This window comes from Cuculus canorus, chromosome 20 (assembly GCF_017976375.1).
Source record: "Cuculus canorus isolate bCucCan1 chromosome 20, bCucCan1.pri, whole genome shotgun sequence".
Classification (NCBI taxonomy): Eukaryota; Metazoa; Chordata; class Aves; order Cuculiformes; family Cuculidae; genus Cuculus; species Cuculus canorus.
This window is the reverse complement of record NC_071420.1, coordinates 4,754,469-4,772,634: the sequence shown is the minus strand read 5'-3', so window position 1 is coordinate 4,772,634 and position 18,166 is coordinate 4,754,469. Positions and strand designations below refer to the sequence as shown.

At 60.7% G+C, this 18,166-nt stretch overlaps 2 protein-coding genes across 28 annotated transcripts in view; one reads left to right on the top strand and one right to left on the bottom strand.

Moving 5' to 3' along the window:
- Positions 1-1,949: 1,949 nt before the first annotated feature.
- Positions 1,950-18,166, bottom strand: part of MYO18A (myosin XVIIIA) — a 44,800-nt gene continuing 28,583 nt past the window's right edge. For 19 of the 27 annotated variants that reach the window (XM_054084762.1, XM_054084766.1, XM_054084768.1 and 16 more), the window contains 15 exons: positions 17,307-17,430; positions 17,030-17,230; positions 16,625-16,735; positions 16,198-16,302; positions 15,965-16,111; positions 15,761-15,874; positions 15,468-15,584; positions 15,282-15,365; positions 14,899-15,036; positions 13,843-14,028; positions 13,629-13,768; positions 12,923-12,967; positions 11,255-11,377; positions 9,141-10,319; positions 7,926-8,063 (listed from right to left, as the gene is read on the bottom strand). In XM_054084762.1, the coding sequence (XP_053940737.1) occupies positions 9,149-10,319; positions 11,255-11,377; positions 12,923-12,967; positions 13,629-13,768; positions 13,843-14,028; positions 14,899-15,036; positions 15,282-15,365; positions 15,468-15,584; positions 15,761-15,874; positions 15,965-16,111; positions 16,198-16,302; positions 16,625-16,735; positions 17,030-17,230; positions 17,307-17,430 (2,806 nt within the window). In that variant the 3' untranslated portion in view covers positions 7,926-8,063; positions 9,141-9,148. Of the gene's footprint in view, positions 2,315-7,486; positions 8,064-9,140; positions 10,320-11,254; positions 11,378-12,922; positions 12,968-13,628; positions 13,769-13,842; positions 14,029-14,898; positions 15,037-15,281; positions 15,366-15,467; positions 15,585-15,760; positions 15,875-15,964; positions 16,112-16,197; positions 16,303-16,624; positions 16,736-17,029; positions 17,231-17,306; positions 17,431-18,166 lie in introns of those variants that run through there. The other 8 variants (XM_054084777.1, XM_054084778.1, XM_054084759.1 and 5 more) reach the window with 5 other exon arrangements.
- Positions 3,103-7,300, top strand: PIPOX (pipecolic acid and sarcosine oxidase). Its single transcript, XM_054084783.1, has 7 exons — positions 3,103-3,375; positions 4,142-4,290; positions 4,770-4,971; positions 5,054-5,236; positions 5,299-5,451; positions 5,517-5,675; positions 5,802-7,300. Exons 1-7 carry the CDS (start codon positions 3,121-3,123, stop codon positions 6,096-6,098), a joined length of 1,398 nt encoding a protein of 465 aa, XP_053940758.1. The 5' UTR covers positions 3,103-3,120; the 3' UTR covers positions 6,099-7,300.

Here is an 18,166-nt window from a genome sequence, read left to right as displayed (position 1 = left end):
GGGTGTTCTAAATCCCGGGCCCTGCTTTGCCGAATGCACGGCTTCTGACACAGGGAACGGCAAACCACATGCTGCACGGCTTGGCACGGGGAGGAGAGAGCCACCGGCAGCCCCACGGCACGGGCTGAGCATCACCAGCCCCATAGCAAGGAGAGGAAAGAGCCACCACCAGCCCCATGGCATGGGCTGAGCATCACCAGCCCCACGGCAAGAAGAGGAAAGAGCCACCACCAGCCCCACGGTGTGGGCTGAGCACCACCAACCCCATAGCAAGAAGAGGAAAGAGCCACCACCAGCCCCACGGCGTGGGCTGAGCACCGCCAGCCCCACGGCACAGGAAGGGAAGAGCCACTGCCAACCCCACGGCACAGGATGTGCATCACCAGCCCCACGGCAAGGGGAGAAAAGAGCCCCCGCCAGCCCCCCAGCTGTGCCGTGTGGGGCGGGCAGCGATGCTGTGGTCCTGCTCACCCCAGGGAGGGCTGCGGAGCGGGCAGGGTGCCGCCAGCGCTCCCACGAAAGGCTTTCAACATGAAACCCAAAACTTTGATCCGCCTCTAGCTCCATCAATGTTTAATGCACCAAAGCCCTGGGTAGGACTCGGAAGATGAGCGTTTTGAGGCCAAATTGGAGTTTCTAATATTATGATATTCAAATAATTTTAATCCGCTCAACGCTTCCCCGGGAACGTACCTGGGCTGCCGATGAGGGGCTGTCTTCTGCGGCTGTTGGGTTTGACATAAAGCAAACAAACCCTTTGCAGATGCCTTCAAAGCGTCAGCGATGGCAAAGGCCAGGGAGGGAAACGCAGGAGAGGGCAGTCGGAACGCTGTGGTCGGGCAGGGAGGTTGCTCTGCTCCGCACAGCCACGAGGTCTCGGCTCCATGGGGAGAAGCATTGCTCCCTAATTCTTTTTTTAAGCACTGATTTGCTGGAGGATGAGGAAGACACAGTCCAGCAGGCAGCTCTGGCAAGGATGATGATGGGCTTTCGGGAACTTCAGCCACCATCCCAGGGTGTGGCAAGCGTAGTGGGTGCAGCGAGCCGCTACCAAATCCTACTTAGCTTCGCCAAAGCTCCTCATTCCCGTTTTTCCAGCCCCACATGGATCTGAGCGAGGGCAGCTTCCCCAGTCTGCACCTCGTTGCCCCCCAAACCCTCACCGCAATTCCCATGCCAGTATCAGACCTGAACATTCCCATCTACCCAATGTGCCCATCCCATCATATCCACCCCAGCTACATACAAACCCCAGGAAGCTCCCACTCTTCCCTAACCTTAAATAGCCCAAATGGGGATGGGCTCATCACCCCAAGCAGGGAAACCTGGGTTGGAGTCAACCCTCCTGACCCATGGAGGCTCCTTTAATAAACGATTTCTTCCTGCCATGAGCGTTGCATTTTAATTTAATTTAATTTAAACAGGTCCAGGTGAAGAGGATGATGGCATGGATGCAGGAGACTGCATGTTCTCCATCCCTTGATGGAGGGTTTAGAGGGAATACCATAAACTCACCCCAGTGTAACGGGTAGACAAGGTGCTCAAGAACGTGGTTTAATGGCAAATAGGAAAGGTTGGACTTGATGATCCAAGAGGTCTTTTCCAACCTGGTGATTCTATGATCCTATGAGCCCCTGCAGCTGCTTTTTTGGGGTGTGGAGCTCCCTGATGCCTGCGATCAGCCCTGGTTGGGGTCATCCATGGGATGAAAGAGATGGTTTGAGGGGTTCCACCAAGCCTGGGGACTCGCTGGAGCACAGCCACCACCATACCCATCCCTGCGCACCACCCACAGCCTCGCCAGCTTTGTAGCAGCACGAGCGAGGCTTTTCCAGCCCGATCCATTAACGCGCTGTTAGCGAGAAAAGAGTTCATTTTTGCCATTTAATGTTTCACAGATAATTAATTATTCTTCATCTTCCCAGCAAAAAAAAAGAAAAGGCAGAACAGGTAAAGGGGCTGTTCAAAGCGGAGAAAAAAAAAAAGAGCAAGCTGAAACCTGAGGAAATTGGTGAACTATTTGTAACATCAAAGGCGAGGGAGGATGTGCTGATTTAATGGGGCACCACAGCACGCAGAGCCCTGGGCGTCGCGGCGATGCTGAGCCCGGCACCGACTCATTCTCTTGGCGGTCCCGTGGATGAGGGGCTCGGGGGGAGCTTGTCCTGTCCCCGCGCTCCCCATCCACCTCCCCATCGCTGCCGGTTGCTGGGTTTTCCCTTGGAATGGTGTTGGGGTGTCCCTGGGATCCGGCTGGGTACCACGGTGAAAGGAGGGGGTGGGTCTCCCGCGTTCCCCGATGCTTCATCCATCACTGCGGGCGAGCAGCAAAAATAAATAATGATATTTAACATTTCGTAATAACGACAATTAACCAGTAAGTAATGCTTTTTACACCACGAAAGGCAGAGTAAATTAATTCCCCTAATTAGCTGTCAGGCAGTGCCGGTGTCAGGCAAAGCCACTCTCTGCCTCCTTTATCCCCCCGCGATGCATCGACGATGGTCCCAAACCCCAAATTCCATCCCAAAACTTTGCAGGCTGGCAAAATCCACAGCAGCTGGTGGGATACGGGGCTCCGTGCCGCATCCCGAGCCCGAAATCAGCCCTATCTCCTGTTCAAAAAAAAAAGAACAACACCAAAAGATGGCAACAAAATAGTTTATGGTTGTAATAAATTGTGCCGGAGGAAAATTAAACTGTTTTCCTCGGAGAAAACTGGAGTTTTCCCATCGGCACACAAATGGGAGCAGCACATCCCACCACAGCAAGGAGGGAAAGGGGGGATATTGGGAACAGTGTTCCATTGGATCGATCCCACCTGTTCTCGACGGTGGTGCCATGGAGCGGAGGGGACCCAATGGGGGGAAAGGGATGGGGAGGGCGCGATGCTCTGTGGCCTCAGGGCGGTGGGGTTTGACGCCCGGACTCGGTGGTCCCTGTGCCGCGGTCAGGGCGAGCGGAGGGTGCTGAGCCGGGATGAACCCCACCAGCAGCAACCTGGGGAGGAGGGGAACCCCACCAGCAGCAACCTGGGGAGAAGGGGAACCCCACCAGCAGCAACCTGGGGAGGAGGGGGCTGATCCTGGAGCTGCCAGAGGCACCGGCGTCGCCCGCGCAATGGCGATGCTGTTGCCCAACCCCACGGGAGCTGGAAGGCGGCCAAGGCTCCACCGCTCGCCTGGCTTGGCCGGACTCTGCCCCGTCCCTCCCCTTGGCTCTCGGCTGCCCGTGGGGACAGGGACAAGGACGAACATGGCTGCTCCAAGCCACCAGGCCACCTACGATGCCATCGTCATCGGGGCTGGAATCCAGGGCTCCTTCACCGCTTACCACCTGGCCCGGCGGCACAGGGACACCCTCCTGCTGGAGCAGGTACCTGTGTCCCCAGCGCTGCCGTGTCCCTGTCCCACCATGTCCCACAGCAGACCTGGCTGTCCCCTGCCACTGCTGGCACCCCTGCTGACAGCATCCCTGTGTCCCCAGCACTAGGACACCCCTGTTCCCGGGACCAGGACACCCATGTCCCCAGCACCAGGGTCCCTTCTGACCCCCTGCACCAGGACCCCCATGTCCCCCACCACCAGCATCCCAGTCACCCCAGCACCAGGATCCCCCACATCTCCAGCACCAGGACCCTTGTGACCCCCATGTCCCAGCACCAGGACCTCCATCCCAGCACCATGACCCCCATGTCCCAGCACCAGCATCCTTATGTCCCCAGCACCAGAGCTCCCATGTCCCCGCACTAGGACCTCCATGTCCCCAGCACCAGCATCCCTGTGTCCCCAGCACCATGACCCCCACATCCCCAGCACCAGCATCCCTGTGACCCCCATGTCCCAGCACCAGGACCTCCACGTTCCAGCACTAGGACCCCCATGTCCCAGCACCAGCATCCCTGTGTCCCCAGCACCAGGACCTCCATGTCCCCAGCACCAGGACCCCCACATCCCCAGCACCAGCATCCCTGTGACCCCAGCACCACGATCCCTGTCCCGCTGTTCCCCAGCGCTGCCATCGGCAGGGTGGGCTGTGTCCCCCACTTGCCCGCTGCAGCGCGGTGCCAGTGGTGATGCAGCCGGCACACTGAGGGGGTGCTGGCGGCTGCGGTCACCCCCATAACCCTTTTGCCCCACAGTTCATCCTGCCCCACTCGCGGGGCAGCTCGCACGGGCAGAGCCGCATCACCCGCAGCGCTTACGCCCAGGCAACCTACGCCCGCATGATGCCCGACAGCTTCCACCTCTGGCAGCAGCTGGAGGCCGAGGCCGGCACCAGCCTCTACAGGTGATGGGGATGCAGCCCCCATGGGTACCGTCCCTTCCTCACGGGGCTGGGCTGGGGACTGCCGGCACTGCTGCGGCGGAGTGCCGCGCTGGGCAGGATGAGGCCCTCCTGGCAGGCAGACGGCGCTCCGGTTAATTTATGGGGCTCCATAAAGGAACTGCCATTAAGGAAATGAGCATCAAAACGATCCCCTACTGCCAGGGTCAGGGCTGATGCTCTAGCTGGTGGTGGTGGTGGTGGGTGCGATGCTGGCGCTTGCTGTATTTTGGGGGGGTGAGTGCGATGTTGGTGTTCGGACCCTCCCTGTGCATCACTCCACACACTTTGCCTGCACCACCCAGCGTGGAGTGCCCTGGAACCGGGGGGAAGCCCATCCGGAGCATCACTGGTGCCATCGTGCCTCAGTTTCCCCCAAGGACAAAGCAAGGGGTGGAGGGGTGGAGGTGAAGGGACAGCTGATGGAGATTCTGAGGCTGCAGGCAGACTGGGCTCATGATGCTGGGGCCGGCGGACAATCCGGAGCTGGAGGGCTGCCGGTGCAGCGTGAGTACCAACCAGATCCTCGACGCCGCTGCGCTGACCCAGCGCTTCCCCGGCCTCCGTCTCCACGCCGGCGAGGTGGCCGTGTGGGATGGCACCGGTGGGGTGCTCCTCGCAGACCGGGCGCTGCGGGCAGTGCAGGTGAGTGCCGCCAAGGGGATGGGATGGGGGTCTCCCAGTTCTGTCCCCACAGTCACCTCCTCCTGTCACCATCTCTGCCCAGGATGTCTTTCGCCGGCACGGGGGCACCCTGCGGGATGGCGAGAAGGTGCTGCGCATTGAACCCGGGGCTGTGCTCACCGTCACCACCACCGCTGGGGTGTACCGAGCCCCCCGGCTCATCATCACGGCCGGAGCCTGGACTGGTGCCCTCTTGGCACCTCTGGGACTCCATCTGCCGCTGCAGGTAAGGGTGGGTGGCACCGTAGGGTGGCACGGCCGCGGCCAGAGCTAACACAGTGACTTCAGCCCCTGCGCATCGATGTCTGCTACTGGAGAGAGAAGGAGCCGGGGAGCCTCGGAGCGGGCAGACTCGGTCCCTGCTTCATAGCCGTGGGGCTGAGCCAATACCCCCACGATATCTACGGGCTGCCCTCCCTCGAGTACCCAGGGCTGGTCAAGGTGAGCGGGGCACGGTGGTGGTGGGGAGATCTCCTGGTCAGCACCCCTGACTGGCTGTCCCCCAGGTGTGCTACCACCACGGCAGCTCCACTGACCCTGAGGAGCGGGATCGGGTCCCCCCAGGCACCCCACGCCCCGACATCGCCCTCCTGAGCAGCTTCATCAGTCGCTACCTGCCTGGGCTGGAGCCCTCGCCGGCCGTGGTGGAGACCTGCCTCTACACGGTGAGACCCCCACCGCACGCGGGACCCAGGCTCCCAAGCTCTCCCCACCCCAAAGTGGACCTTGCCATCCCCTCCCCACCCTGAGAAGATCCCTAGTCCTGCACCCTCACCACCTGGCTCCCCTAGAACACCCCGGATGAAGACTTCATCCTGGACCGGCACCCCAAGTTCAGCAACATCATCATCGGGGCTGGCTTCTCAGGTAGGCAATGGCGTGGGGCCCCCACCAGCCCCCAGAGCCGGCCGGAGCCCTGGGGGTGGCTGTGCCCTCCAGCCCCTCTCCTCTCTGCAGGCCATGGGTTCAAGCTGGCACCGGTGGTGGGGAAGCTGCTGTGCGAACTGAGCCTGGACGAGGAGCCATCCCACAGCACGGCCCCCTTCGCCATCACCCGCTTCCCCGGGGTGCTCCGGGCTGCGCTGTAGGTGCAAGGCACCGGCTGTGCCTGCACAGCATCGCATGGCCTGTAACTGCATCCTGATGTCCTTACCATCCCTGCGTGCTGGCATCCCCACATCCCCCTCATTCCAATGTATCTCCACCTCCCTGCATCCTTGTGTCCCAATACACTGTACCCCAGCACTCCTCCACCTCCAGACCTCAACTCTCCTTCATCTCCACACCTCAATTATCCTTCATTCCCACATCCCCATAATCCACCATCACAGCATCCAGCAGCCCTCCATCTCTGCAGCCCAGGATCCCCACATCCTTGGTATCCCCATACCCCTGCACCCCTACCACCTGCATCCCAGCAATCCTTCATCCTCACATCCCCCATCGCAGCACCCCCGTAACCCTGCATCCCCACATCCCAGCATCCTGGTACCCAACATCCCTACATTGCAGCACCCTCAAACCCCTGCATCCCTACATCCCAGCATCCTGGTATCCAACATCCCTACATCGCAGCACCCCCGTAACCCTGCATCCCCACATCCCAGCATCCTGGTACCCGACATCCCTACATCGCAGCACCCTCAAACCCCTGCATCCCTACATCCCCGCATCCTGGTACCCTGCCTCCTCCCATCCCAGTATCCCTGTATCCCGGCACCCCCCATGCTGCGCAGTGCCAAGCCATCTCTGCCAAGCACCCGCTCCCAGGAAACAAATTAAGGAGCTTTGTCAGCCTCATGAAGATGGAGCTGGAACAGTGTGGAGAGACACACTTGCTTAGGAGTCAAGTTAAATGTTTTAATGTTAAATGTGCCATTTTATTATCATTAGATCGCTCCCACTTAATGAAAGCGCATTAGCGCAGCGTGGCTTTATGGCAGTGAATGCCGACTTGGCCCATTTATTTCCAAGAGATGGTGGAGAAAGAGATCAAAGCACTGGCTTTGCACAGGTCCCCGGGGTACGGGGAGTCCTGGGGGGTCCCTGGGGCTGAGGGAGGGAGGGAGGGGGCAGCACCCGGCACGGGCTGGCGGATGCCGGAGCTGAGGCCAAGCCGCACGCGCGGCCAGTGATGCGCATCATCATCTCCTCTGTGTTAAATAATTAACGCCAGCAGGCAGAGGGCTCCCATCCCCGCAGCTCATTTGCATATTTATGAAGATTGATAAATGATTCAGTGCTGGCACCCACAAGGGCTGTCTCCCCTCTCCCTTCCCCAGCACCCGTGGGTGCAGCAGACTCAGAGAAGCTGCCAGGCTTGGCAAACCTTGGATCCTCACCAGGGCTGGATGTGCCTCGCCAGACCCTGCCACCATGCAAAGACCCCCCCTAAAATGCAGTGATCCCCCTCCCCGCACACGGAGCAGGCAGCAGCCGGCAGCACCAGCCAGAAATGATGTTTATTTTCATACTGAAAGTAAAGGGGGGGAAGGGGAGACGCACAGCTGGGCTAGTGCAAAACAACCAGGCAGGGGTGGAGGGTCAGGGGGTGTCAAAACATCCCGGGGGGTGCGGGACCCCATCCCCATGTCCCCTTCCCAGCTGTGGGGCGGCTGCTCCCCAGCGCCCGGCCAGCGAGAGACGTCTTTGGCTCAACTAAAAGGGGCTTAAGAGGACGAGGGGGTGCCTGGCAGGGAGGGGATGTGGTTTAAGTTATAAAATAAGGAGCCAGCAGGCACTGAGGAATAAACCCAGGGTGGGAGCGGTGTGGGGGCTGCAGCCAGCGAGCCGGCCGGGCTGCTCCCCACCTCGGCCAAGGGCTGGGGGGCTGCTGGGCATCCCTCCTGCCAGAATTCCGGCTGCCCACAGCGGCCCCGTGGAGCTGAGTGTTTCTGGGGTGATGAGAAAAGGTGGTGGGGGGCTAGGCGGGGGTCTCGGCGGCGCGGCTCTCCGCCTCGCTGGCGCTGGGGGAGCTGCGGCGTGTGCTGTCCCCGGTGTCCTGCTCCTCGTCCCATCTGTCATAGGCAAAGAGGTGCCGGGAGCCTGGGGGGCTGTGTGGGAGAGAGTAGAGTTAGTGGGGGAACTGGGATGCTGCAGCTGGGCTCGGCTGCTGGGAACACCCCTCCGGCTGCACCAGGAGCTGTTGCGAGCCTGCGTGCTGGTGGGCAGTGGGATGAAGCCTCCGTTGATACCTTTTCTATCATTTCAGAGATATTCGGGGCAAACCCCACCGCCTGAGCTGAGCCCCTGCTCTGCAGCAGGGCTGAGCCAATCCTGCCCAGCTCCCAGCGCCACACGCTCAGAACAATGCACACAGCCATGGATGCAAACGCTGGTGTCCGTGGGTATCACCGCTCAGGGGTCCCAGTCACACTGCAGCCCATGTTTCCCACCACCACCACAGTGTGATGCCTTCCCTGGTCCTGGGACAGGACAGCACCACATTTCCAAAAGGCTTTTTTTACCTCCTCCAGCCTTTCTCACATTGAAGCCATTGAAAAAGAGCGAACTCGCTCCAAAACTGCTGCTGGTGATACCCAGCACACCCTCTCTGTGCCCTCAAATGGGGTGCAGAGCCCCAGCACCTTGCAGGGCTGTTCTCACCCCAATTCCCCATTACAGACACCCTACACGGCGCAGGGCAGCAGGATGCGGCCACCCTGGAAACACCTCCAAGCCCCAACCGCCCAGCCCGGCGCTCACACGCTGCAGCGGGTGCGTGTTAGTACCCGCTCCACTCCTCACGGCAAATCCCCAAGGTGAGTGGGGAAGCCACGCCACCCCACAAACCCCTCAACTCCCTGAAGGAATCATTTCAGCCCCATCCTGGCTGGGGAGATGGGAAGGGATTAGTGTTTCCCAGTGTCCCGCATGCCACAGCCGCTAATCCTGAAGACGCTGCATCCTGGCAGCACGGGCAGCTGCCGGTCCCTCCGCGGCCATGCCAAGGATGCTCCCCACAGGTGGAGATGCCTCAGGGATGCCCTGCAGCACCCCAAAAGCAGGGCTGCTGTGGGCACAGCGAGGCGCCCCATCACGGATTCCATGCCCGGAGCTGGGCGAGGGTTAGGATGAGTGGTTAGTGGCACACAGGGCGGTTCATGCTGCACGGCACACACCACTCCCACCTCCTGCCTCAGTCGCTCTCGGGTCGGTACAGGTACTTCATCATCAGGTTGTCAACTTGCTTCTTCCGCTGCTTCTCCTCCTTCTTGCCCCGAGCAGGGCGTACCGGCTCCTCACTCCCCGCTGCCCGCGGGCCCTTCTTGACGCTGGAGGTGCTGCGGTAGGAGCTGGTGGAGCCGGAGGAGGAATCGGATGAAGAATCGGAGGAGGAATCTGAGTCGGATGATGACTTCTGCTTCTTCTTTTTCTTCTTGGATTTCTTCTTGGCCTTCTTGGAGTGCTTCTTGGCGCTCTTCTTCTTCCGTTCTTCCTCTTCCTCAGAGGAGCCTGAGCTGCTGCGTCGCCGGCTGGTGCGCCGGGAGAAGTCGAGGGCGGATGCGGAGCGGCGGAGGTTGCCGGGGGGTCGGTCGGTGGCACCCAGGGGTGCTGCACTCCTCGCACTCCGCACGCTCCGGCCGTCATCACCCGAGTCGGCCTCGGGGCTGGAGCAGCCCCTGGCCCGCAGCGGGCGGTAGCTCAGCACCTCCTGGATGGCGGCTTCCAGGTCAGGGTCGAGGTAGGAGCGGTGCCTCACGGGGCGGGCGTCCCCGGCACCGCCGTCGTCAGAGGCGGCACTGCGGGGCCGGGGTGGCACGGAGAAGCTGCGCCCCAGTGGGGGCTGCCCACGGCACCCCTCATCCGTCTCCTCCAGGTGGCTGCGAGCCAGCGAGAGCCGGGACTCGGGGCGACCTTCAGGCCCCCCACGCCGGCTCCGCAAGCTCCCAGGGCTGGAGAGGGCGAAGCTCAGCACCGAGTACCCCTCATCCCCCTCGTCCCCATCATCCAGCCCGCGCCAGGAGGCAGAGGAGGCCCGGCTCACCGGGGCGGAGGCGACGGATGCTTTTTCGCCATCGGCAGCCGAGAGGGACCAACGCTTGCCCAGCCCTTCCCGAGCCCGGCTGCTGGCGTCGGCGAAGGCGCGGGCGATGACGGCCGCCCGGTCCTCGGTCTCACCACCCCGAGCTGCCTTGCGGGCAACGCGCTCAGGAGAAGGCGCTCGCTCGCTGAGCGCGCTGAAGAGCGTCTGCTCATCCCCACGGCCACCTATGGAGTCCTTGAGGCCCGGGCGCTTCCTATAGCTGAGGGAGCTCAACACCGACACCGGCCGCTCCTCACCCTCGGGACCCTCCGGTGGGGCTGACCTGTATCCGCGGCCCCGCGCACGCACCGGGGAGACAAGAGAGAGACGGAGATGAGCGGGCGAGGTGGGGGCCGCGCGGCGGCGAGGCAGGCTCGGTAATTTGCGTCAGTGGGAAATAGCATTGCAGAAAAATGTCATGTAAATGGGGGAATTGTTCTAGCTTGGCACTTTGATTCCCCTTTAAAGTGTTGCGTTCAATTTATTTCATTGTCGGCTACCTGGAGCTGCTGTGTTTGATTCCTGACTTCAGAAAACGTGGAATTATCTCCAATAACAAAATGTTTTACATCTGCACCGCTGAATAAATTAAACCAATTAAGAAAAAACGGCTCAGATCTTTCCCCGCTGCTTGGCAGACGAGGGGGAGCCCCTTGGGACTCTCAGAGCTCTGCTAGGAAATTGGGTTTGGAAAAAAGCGATCTGTGCTCAGCAGGCGAGCGCTTTCCCTGGGGAGTGGGGATTTATGCCCCAGCCCCACGCTACCCTTGTGCTGTGGGGGTACGTGGGCTTGTCCCCCACCTCTGCTGGGGCTGCTGGGGGCTGCGTGGCAGCCAGCGTTTGCCCAGAGGTGCGGGAAGGGATGTGGTGGAGCTGCAAATGAGGGGAGGATGAAGGAGCATCCAGCCCTGGAGCACCGGGAGTGACGCACAGGATTGGAGCTCAGCACCCCCAGGGAGGCAGATGGGGTGGGAGCTGCGGGTGCCCATGTGTCTCCAGGTTGGGTGCTGCGGGTGGGATGCGGGGCAGAGGGACCAAGGAGGTCCCCTCTGGGCACAGGGACGTGTGTCCCCAATGGAGACTGAGTCGCTCGGCAGCATTAACCCGGCCGGCCATGCAAGCACCAGGCGGCAGCGCAGCACCCAGGGCCACATCCCATGGGTGTCCATCCTGTCCCCTGGCTCAGCCCACCCCATCCTCTCCCAGCCCCGCACCCACCTGCTGCCCTTCAGGCTGCCGTCATCCGAGAGCGCTTTGGAGGAGCCTTTGTTCTTGGAGAGCCAGGACTTCACGCCATCCACGCGCTCCTCCAGCTCTGAGTCCACGTCTGAGTCGCCATCGCTGCCGGAGGAGCGGAGCGGGTCAGAAGAAAGCAAGAGGTGAGTGTGGAGCAGTGAGAGTTTGAGTTTTGGGGAGGTGAAACTGAGCTGGTGGGCACTGAACCCCCCTCCAGCACCCACCGCCTTTGCACCTTGACATGGGTAAAACCCCATCCCATCACCCTGCTCCATCTCCTGCGGCACAACCTGCATGCACACGGCTCTACCTGCATGCTCGAGGCTCCCCAAAGCACAGATGTGTCACACAACCCCTGAACCCCCAAACCACTCCACCGGCTGGCCAAGGGGCTCCCGCATCCTCTGCCCAATGTGTCCCCCCGACACTGCATGGTGTCAGGGCTGGGAAGATAAGACAGCGAGACCGTGTTGGGGCAGCAGGCGAGGCACAACTCCAGGAATACGGGAGACTTCCAGCTCCAGGGTTGGGAAGGAAATAAGTGGGTTCATTTTATAGGCCACCGTCGAGTGCAAAATTACAGCGAGGAAGAGCGATGTTGATGGCCCTGGGTAAACAGGAGTTTAGCAGGCAGGACAGAAACGACTCCGGCAAGGCGGGTGCAGGAGCAGGGCGGGCAGATTTACAGCCCTGCCGTACCAGAGAGCCCCTGATTTACGTCCCGATGTAAAAAAATCCCTATCTGGCTTAAACCATCTAATTTATAACAGCCGTTCGTAACCATATTGATTGCCTTTAGAAAGAAGGTGCGGTATGCATTGCAAAATCCATTCCTCCACGTTAAAAGCATCCCTGCATAAATCTCCCTTAATACCTAACTGCTTACTGCTTTCATTAGGGTTATGGCAGTACCGGCGGGATCTATAAGGAAATCGAAGTGGCACAGCCCCCTCTCTCCTCACGCCGCCGCCGGCTGGCACGAGGCGAGGGCTCCCACCGAGCCGCTGCCGGGGAAGGGATATATCATATCATCTAAACAGCCATTTTATCCACCCTGCTTTGGGCTTATTCCCTGCCTGGGGATGGCAGCAGACGGCACAGGGGATGGGCTTGGATAGACCCTGAATATGAATCGTCCTCGTTCAATTCAAAGAAATGAGCCGCACTCCATCACGTGCGTCTCCCTCCCCTGTAATTCATCCAGGCAACGCTCGGCTTGGAAAAAAAAAACACAACAAAAAGCACAGAACGACAACAAAACCCCCCCCCAACAAGCCCCGTAAACACCCTCTGGGGGCCGCTGAGATTTTATAACCACAAGAATTAAACTCCACATCAAACGTGCCGTTAGTTAAGCAGGACTCGAGTCTCAGGGGAGCAACCGGATCGCGGCGGCGGATATTAATTGCACACGGTAGCGGGGCTGCGGTGCCCCGTGCCACCACACTCATCGTTAGCCATGGCAGAGCATCATGCCCCCCACCCCGGCCCGAGGGCTCGTCCCCGTCCCCCTGCGCGGATGCGGTTATGTGCCGTGCTGTGGGTGCTGTTAGGGCATGCGGAGGGGGGCCAGCGGCATGCGGGGCCCCGGCCCGCGGGGGTTGACGTGGGGGTTAGGGAAGGGGAGGAAGGAAAAGAGGAGCTCCTCACAGTTTACTCTTTCTTTTCTGATACTTTGCCACCATGTCCTGCAAACTGGGAGGGGTTGGAGAGGGTGGGAGGGAGGGGGGGGGAGAAACAAAACATAAAGGAAATCAAATGAAAAGAAAACAAAAAGACCAAATGGCTGGGGAAGGAATCGGGGGCAAATTAAATGGTGGGGAAGGGGCAGGGGAGGGAGGTGTGGCTGCCTGGCACCCCTGGTGTGGGGCTGCACCCAGCTGGATCTCAGCATCCTGGGCTGGATCCCAGTATCTCAGGTTAGGTGGTATCACAGCATCCTAGGTTGGGCTGCATCCCAGCATCCCAGGCTGGGCTGGATCCCAGATCTCCTGCCAGCCTGCGCTGCCCTGGCTGCTGGGGCTTCCCAGGCTGTTTCCAAGCCAGTTGGCACAGCCCTGGCTGCATTTCAGGCACCTCCACAAGTGGGTGAAGCTCCACAGGCGCTGCGGGTGGAGGGAGCGATGCACAGATGCACGGATGGGTGCACAATGCATAGATGGACGGATGCACGTGTGCATGATGCACAGATGGACGGATGAAATCGTGCATGGCGCATGGGTGGGTGGATGCACAGAAGGCATCCTGCCAGGGCCAGGCAGAGCCAAGGGGTCCCCGTGGCATTTCAGAAGTGGCGAGGAGAAGCAGTGACCCCGCTGACGTGCCTCGCGCAGGAGCCAGGCCCAAGCACTCTCACCTGTTGATGAGGTCCTCGTTGCTGTCACTCTCCATCTCATCCTCGATGGCTGCCTGCAGGTCCCCAATGCGCTTGAAGGCCAGCTTCAGGTCTGATTGCAAGCTCTGGTTGGCAGCTTCCAGGCTCTCCAGGTCCATCTCCTGCAGGGAGGGAGCGGGATGAGCTGGGTACCTCAGAGAAACCCCCCTGCTCGGCCCCGTCACGGGTGCCTCACCAGCTCGTGCTTCTTGCGGCTGGCCTCCGCCTCCTTCTTGGCCAGCTCGCCCATCTCCTCCTTGACATCTCGGAGCTGCCGCTGCAGCCGCTTGTTCTGCTCCTTCTCCCGGTTCTCAGCAGCCGCACGCTGATCCCGTTCCTCCGTCAGCTTCTCCATGTTCTCCTTCAGCCGCGTGGCCAGGCTCTGCGGAGCAGCGGGCATGGGGTCACCCCAGATCTCCCCACTGACCCCTCACCCTGCAGCAACACCCACGGAGGGCTCACACGAGGACGGATCCCATCCCCATGAATTTACACGTAGAGATGGAGGAGTAACTCCCCTCTAGGGCCAAGAAAGGGGCAGAACAACCCACAAGGGCTTTGCCGAATTGGAAAAATAGATTTAACTGTGTGTGAAGTAATTACAGTGTGTAACGTAGGGAAAAAATAGCTCCCATTCTCCCCCAGCCACCGAGGCAGCCGCTGCATATTTATGGCCTTGGCAGAGAGAGTGGGGAAGGGAAATAACAGCTAGGAAAATATTAAGAGGAAAGCTAAGCTGCTCCACTCCCCGGCAGAGCTGCAGCGGCAGAATATAAAGCAGGCAGCGTTTAGCGGGGCTGCGAGAGTCTATAATTTCCCTAAGTCAATGCAGGGAAATAGCAGCACTTTGCTGGGCTGGGTGATAGGTGACCGTTATGGGCGCTTGCAGGGGGGTTTCCCTGCTGGGATGGGGATGGACTGCAGAGCTGGGGGTCCCGGGCAGTGGATATTGGGGATGCGCTCGACGGACACCCAGGGCAGCTTCATCTTATGGTCCCATTGCATCTCAGTCAGAGAATCATACAATGGTTCGGGTTGGAAGGGACCTTAAAGCCCATCCAGTGCCACCACTGCCATGGGCAGGGACATCTCCCACTGGATCAGGAGCTCCAAGTCTCATCCAACCTGGCCTGGAACACCTCCAGGAATGGATCAGCCACCGCTGCTCTGGGCAACCTGGGCCAGGGCCTCCCCACCCTCACAGGAAAAAAAGTCTGTCCCAGACAGAGTGGAGGGAAAACCCAGCACCGACCTCCAAGCGCTTGACTTGCGTCCGCTCAAACTCCAGTCTGGTCTCCAGCTCACGGATCTTGGCCTCCTGCCGGCTCACCAGCGACTTGTCCACCATGGATTGCTCCAGGAACTCCAGCTGGCTCTGCAGGGCTTGCAGCTGGGGTAGAGGGGGACACAACTTCAGCCTCAACCACAGCATCCCCAGTTCCCACCACACTACCGTGGAGTGGACCTGCCAACCATGCTGCTCCCATCCCAACAGAGAGCTCCCCACGGGACTGCTCTGCACCCCGCAGGGTGCAGGGGGGACCCCATAATGCAGGCAGCAGGTCTATGGGTGCCCCTCTGTTCCCTCCACCTTCACTTGGGGTGCATGCCCATGCCCAACAGCAGTGCTCCCACCTTCTCCTGAAGCTCCTGCTTCTCCTTGCTGACCTCCTCCAGCTGCACCTGGAAGTCATTCATCTGTGCAAGGTCCCGGGATGCCTGTGGGATACACAGGGGTCAGCGGGAACCCCACTGTCCTGGCTCCAAGAGGGGTGTTACGGGGAGGGTGTAGAGGTGCCACAGGTGCCGTTCCCCTTTCACCTGGGCTACAGCCGCCTTGTGCTTCTTCATCAGCTCATTCATGTCCTCCTGGTCCTCCTCCAGCCGACTCTGCACCTCGTTCTTCTCGCGCTGTAACCGGCTGAGCTGCTCCTCCAGCTGGGGGAGTGACTCGTGTCTCCCACTGCACTCCAGAAGCGAGGCACCCACCCGCCAAAACCACCCCAAATAGTGTGGGGTCACCCCGCCAGTCTGTGCCGTACTGGTGGAGATCTCCGGTGGGGTGTAGGTGGGGTGTACTCCATCAGGGTGCACTGCCCCCCAAAACCACTTACCCCTGCCTTGGCCTTGGCGAGGTCGTCAATCTGCAGATGGAGGTCTTCAATCTCCACCTCCATTGACTTGCGGGCCTTGACGGCAGCTGCGCAGGTGAACTCTGACTCCTCCAGCTGCAGGGACACGGCTCAGTGCCTAACTCGGGGACAGGGACACCCCATATCCCTCAAGGGCTTTGGTTTTGGGGGGGTCTGGATGCACACCTGGTTCTTGAGCTGGGCGATCTCCCTCTTGCTGGGTGCGTTGTTCTTCAGGTGGTCCAGCATGATCTGTGCATCAGCCAGCAGTGCCTTCGTCCTCTTCAGGTCCCGGCGCAGGCGTTTCTCCGTCTCGAAGTCCCGTTGGTTGGCCTGCGGAAGGGGAACCGTGCCAGGGTCCTGTGTCTGGGGCCATCACAGGGGTCTCCAGAGCAAGGCCCGGCTGCCTTACACCCTACCTGCTCGCTGACAGCGGATAACTTGCTCTCCAGCTCCCGTTTCTCTCTCAACACCTTCTGCTTGTCCTCGTACTCCTCCTCTAGTTGCACCTCCATCTGCTTCAGCTGGGGGACAGCCCAGGCAGCCGGTCAGGGCAGTGGGAAGGTGCTGGGATCCCCTGCCTCGTGCGTGCCCACATACCAGGGATGCCAGGTGACCCCAATGACCGTGTGTTTGTGCAACCAGAGGCACAAAGCCCAGCATGCGCTGGCCCAGGTGGCAGAGGGACCAGTCAGACCTGCTGGGCCAGCAGAACCGGGCCATGACTGGACACACGGCAGCGGGGTGTTGTGTGATGGTGCCTGGTTGGCAGCTCCTGGCACCCAGCTGGGACACAGAGACGCATCCTGGGTTCCCCTGGGCAGAGGGACCATAGCTGAGCCCTACCTTCTTCTGGCACGACTGCCGAATCTCCTCCACCTCCTCGTCACGGCTCTCCACCTCCTTGGCGTGGGTCTGCCGCAGTCGCTCCATCTCCATCTCCAGCCGCAGCTTCGCCTGCAAATTGGGAAGACGTGGTCAGAGCAAAGGGGACACAGGCGGAACCCCCGCTGCTCCCCAGGCACCGCTCACCCAGAAAACCTCCCGGTCTGAGGCCGGCCGGGCTGCCCGCCCCACAGTGACCTCCCGGGCCATGGCACGGACGACTAGGAGCCGTGTTGGCAGCTGCGATGCCTGGCCTCACGCCGGGCTGAGGGCGCCCGCCTCTGCTTCCCGGGCAAGCCCAGCCCAGATAATAACAGCCCTGCATGAAACCACCCCACCCAGAAACCTCGCCCCTCCCCGACGTACCTGCTCCAGCATCTGGATGGTCCCAGCCTGCTCGTCCAGTTCCTCCTCCTGGTCTTTGACCTTCGCCTCCAGATCCCGCAGCTGCTTCTTCACCTTGGCCAGGGACGCTTCATCCTTTGACTCCTGGGAGGAGATGTCCTGCAGCTCGGCCTCCAGCGCCTCTGCCTTCTGCGTCAACCCTGCGATGTCCGAGTCCTTGTCCTGTCAAAACAGGGGGGGCACTGTGAGTCAGGGGCACCTGCCTTGGGGGCCGGGGAGGGGACTGGTGACCACTCACCTCCAGCAGCTGCTTGAGGCCAAAAACCTCAGCCACCAGCACGTCCTTCTCGCGGCTCAGCTTCTCCCGCTGCAGCCTCTCCCGCTGCGCCTCCTCGTGTGCCTGGGAGAGCTCGCTGTCGAACCTGTGCCGGGAGAGTGGGGCGGGCACTCAGCACCCTGGGACAGGAACCCAGCCCCGTGCTACCGGCACCACCCCAAGCCTCCCCATCCCACGGCAGCAGGCACCGGCGAAGGCAGCACGCCGTCAGCTGCTGATTTGAAACTTGCTGGTTGATGAGCATTTAATTGCGACCACGGTGACACGAAGCCACTTGGAGAAACTCCTCCTGATGCCTTCACTCAGCTAATGGAGATTGCAGGGCCTGCAGTGCAGACCCCAGCAGCTCCACAGCCACCCTGGGGGCCAAGCGTGCCAGCAGAGACTGTGGCTGCTAAAGGCAGGCGCTGGGCTACAGAAAGGCAGCTGGGGGCACCGCACCCTCCAAGAAGGACATGGAGTGGCAGAAGGACAAGGAAGAGCTGCAACGCACAGCAGGGTGTCGAGCAGAGACGGGCTCTTGCCACAGCTTGGCTCCCTCAATGCTACGGTCCTACATGGGATGGCACTGGTCCCATCCTCAGATGGGATATGAGCCCCTGGCGGGGGATTGCTCAGTGCAGCCTGGAGCAGGGCAGCCTCTCCCAATGCCCCTGGGATGCGATCAGCTCGGTTTGCTCCAAAATCGCTGCCTTTGGGGCTTAGAAAACAACCCTGTGCTTAGGTTTGTGACCTGTGTTAAACACCTCGGCAGCTAATCCCCATTTTCGCTCGCGCTGGGTAATAAACAGCTGCATTAGCACAGACTCCAATCCGCGGAA

What these genes read in the sequence shown, in the direction of transcription:
- PIPOX (XM_054084783.1), top strand. Translation starts at nt 3,121, where the DNA reads ATGGCGATGCTGTTGCCCAACCCCACGGGAGCTGGAAGGCGGCCAAGG. An exon ending in GGGCGCTGCGGGCAGTGCAG is followed by an intron (nt 4,972 to 5,053) that starts GTGAGTGCCGCC and finishes ATCTCTGCCCAG; the next exon opens with GATGTCTTTCGCCGGCACGG. An exon ending in GACTCCATCTGCCGCTGCAG is followed by an intron (nt 5,237 to 5,298) that starts GTAAGGGTGGGT and finishes CAGTGACTTCAG; the next exon opens with CCCCTGCGCATCGATGTCTG.